At 34.6% G+C, this 3574-nt stretch overlaps 1 protein-coding gene across 1 annotated transcript in view; it reads left to right on the top strand.

Moving 5' to 3' along the window:
- COL25A1 (collagen, type XXV, alpha 1) overlaps positions 1–3574 on the top strand; it is a 668242-nt gene that overhangs the window by 545793 nt on the left and 118875 nt on the right. The window contains exon 15 of the mRNA XM_006869318.1: positions 1905–1949. Coding sequence (XP_006869380.1) covers positions 1905–1949 — 45 coding nt within the window. The remainder of the gene's footprint in view (positions 1–1904; positions 1950–3574) is intronic.

A 3574-nucleotide genomic window follows, 5' to 3' on the forward strand; every position in this document is an offset into this window, starting at 1 on the left:
CCCCCCCCACTGCATATTGCTCTTCTTATTTTCCTAGTTTCCATGGTATTTGCTTTAACAGTTCTTTGAGAAGTGTGTTGTCTCTGTAGGAAGTTCAGGATGCTGTTCTAAAGTGACAAGATCCTTCTGACAAATCCACATTATAACTGCTAATCCCAAAAGAAGTTCATCTAAAGATCAAGAAAACTTCTTGATCTAGTTAAACTATTTTAATAAAGAGATTTTCTAGCAGTTTTTCAAAACCATGCTTTCTGTCAAAGATTTGTCATAACAGATAATCAGTACATTAATTTGGCATGCAACCAATTCATGGTAATTCACTTGAAATTAATTAAACATTAGATGAGTCTTTTGTATAGAAATTAAGGAGGAAAAGGAACATTGTCAACAATGTTTCAAGGATTCATTAGATAAATTGTCTCAGGCCACCTGGTTTACTGGGCATATCCATCACCACAGACAAATGCCTGAGCTACTTAACATCATGCTTATCGGAAAAAATGAAAAAAAAAATGGAATGGAAAAAAGTGAAAGTGTCTCTTTATTATCTTTCCTTTCTCAAGAAAATCTTTATCAATAGTTTCATATTTTAAGGAACTGGTTTTTTTTATGCAAGAGAAAACAAATCTCTTAGGTAGCTAGGGAAAAGGTCATCCCAGCATATGGAATGTGTGGACAATGATGCATTGTAATCGCTAATGGCCACCATTCTTTTTTAACAGCCCATTATGTGCTGTAAAACACAATGTCAGCAGTTCAAGCCCACCAGCTGCTCCTTGGAAACCTTACATAATGTCACTATGAGTTGGAACTGTCTCAATGATACTTAACAAGAGCAACAATGTGCCAGACACTATCCCAGTTGCTTTACTCTTGAGGCTCAAAAAATTTAATTTGCCCAGTAGTGTTGGATCTGGTCTCTTGAATTTCAAAAGTCCACAGTATTTCCACTATAATATATGGTGAGACTTAAAGAGTGCAAAATTTAAGGAAACTTTTTTTTTTTTAATTAATTCATTGTACTGTGTATTGTAAGGAGGCTTCAGTGAGGAAATAGGCATAAGAAGTTTCAAAAAAATAACTAATGAAACATAAACTTTCCAATTCATTTTGCTGTGATTAATAATTAACCTTTACGGAGTCCTGGTGTGGCACTGTAGGATAAGCACTAGACTGTGAACCACAAGGTAAGCAGTTCAAATCCACTAGTCACGCCTCGGAAACCCTATACAGGATTGCTATGTGTAGGAACGGACTCGATGGCACTTAACAACAATAAGTTTTATATCACAAATGAAAAATTTGTAAGCTCAGAAATATCAATATTCACCCACAGATTTTGAATCTAGTATCATGCTCTTTGGTTAGCTAAAAAGGGGGTGGCCTTCAATGAGATGGATTGACACAGTGGGTGCAGCCATGAGCTCAAACTTAGTAATGATTGTGAGGATGGTACAGAACCAGATAACTTGGAGACTGGGTAGAGTTTATATGAATTGAAGGGAAAAAAGAGGGCAGGGTTCAGGTGCAGAAATAACACAAGGATGGATGCCCAGAGAGGTCAAGCAAGTCTTTGTTAGAGTGACAGTCTGCGCAGAAGAAAAAAAGAGATCCAGTTAAAGAGGCTTTATGTTATTAGGAGGCTGACAGAAAAACAATTGCTTTCTGTTAATATTGTGGAAGAGTTTCTAACTGTTCAGTAATGTCCATTGTAATGAAATCTCTTTGGATTAGTTGATACCAGGAAGCTGGTCAAGTTAAAAGTATATTACCTCTGTAGAATATTTACAGGGTATTTTAATATGTAGTGTTTATGAGAGAAAACTTAAAATCATAAAAAATATTCTTTAGTTAATGTCACTAATATATTTTACATGTATTGGTTTTTGTTTTGTTCTCCTCAGGGAGATGCTGGAGAAAATGGCCCTAAAGGTGACATAGGCACAAAGGTATAGTTTTGAAAAAATATGAAATGGTATATGTATGAGCAAGAGATGTAATTACATGTATATGAAAATGGAAGGTTATGAGAGAGGCATGTGAATGAGGATAGCTTAATATGACAAGGTTAGAAACCTTGCAGGATTAGACAACATTTAAATCTGTGATTATTCCACTAGCTTCTAGTGACAAATTTAAATATATTGAAAGCAAAATAGCATGTCACAAATTATAGAAAATACATAGCTAGGTTTCCAGTAATAAGGCTTTCAAGGAACAACAACACATAATAATGGCAAAGAGAACACAACCTTTATATCCAAGGATATTTTAAAAAAAAGGTCCCAGTTATAGAAGAACAGAATATGCCAGAATATGCCAGGCTAATTCCTGCAATTTCGGCTAGCCTGAGACAAAGAACTGAATGGGAAACAGCTACTATTGCTGGTGCCTTGAAACCCAATAGAGGGTCGTGGATAGAGTAGAAGAAAACTGTGGGACAAAACTCAAAATCACAAAAAGACCAGGCTTATCAGTGTGATCCAGATTGGTAGATCCCCCAAAGACTCCCTTGAGGTCTGAAAATTAATTTACCTCTCCCCCTCAAGGTTTAGCTTAAAGATACAGAGGTCTACATATTGAACAAGAACATGATGGAGGTGCACAGTCCTCAGAATAATCAACCATTTGAGATCAAAAGGATACTATATGCCCAAGAACTAAACTCAGAAGGCAGGACAGGGTAGAAAAGAAGGATGAATGGAAAACAGAAATACAGGGAGGAAGTGGGGAAAGTTATACTACATTGTGGGGATACGTGTAATGACAGGAAACAAAACGTGTGAGAATCCTTGAATGGAAACTGATTGGCTCTGTAAATCATCCAATTCATAATAAAAAGGTAAAGATAAATAAATAAAAGATTGCTTTGAAATTAATTATTTTACTTGATTAGAACCTTTAATGCGGTCTTGAAAGTTTGCCTCAACTTGAAATCCAGTGTTTGACTAGATATTTGGTCAGCCTGTCTCTTCTGTATTTTGAAAACCATTATTAGCATTCATTAGAATGATCACTGGAATTACTCAAAAGCAGTAGTCTTGTGGCTTTATGCTTTAGAAGATATTTTTATACTTTAGATAATTTTATGCTTTAGAAGATATTCCTGTCTTCTCTTTTTCTTTTCCTCAGTCTATCATTTTTGCTACCTTTGGCTTTGGTTATACTTTATATACATCTATAGCATATTTTACTTATGTAGTAAGAATATCTTATGTGTTAAGAATTAAGAATATTTCAGTAAGATACTGAAAATATAATAGAGTCATTTAGATTTTAAATTAAATCAAGTTAAGTAATTGAGTGTTAAAAAACAAAGAATAAGACTATCCCATTTTGGAAATTATTATAGTACAGATGGATAATGGTTAGTCATAAAAGTCTATCCATAAAGTAAAAAGAATCTTATCTTTCTCATTCTTATACATATATATATATATATAAACATGGAATAAATGGTAAGAATTAATTAATATTACTAAGATGAGGCTTTCTACTCCCGTAAAGATTTACACCCTCGGAAACCCTGTACAGGGTCGCTATGGGTCGGAACCGACTCGACGGCACTTAACAA

Source organism: Chrysochloris asiatica, unplaced genomic scaffold (assembly GCF_000296735.1).
Source record: "Chrysochloris asiatica unplaced genomic scaffold, ChrAsi1.0 scaffold00129, whole genome shotgun sequence".
In the NCBI taxonomy this organism is placed as follows: Eukaryota; Metazoa; Chordata; class Mammalia; order Afrosoricida; family Chrysochloridae; genus Chrysochloris; species Chrysochloris asiatica.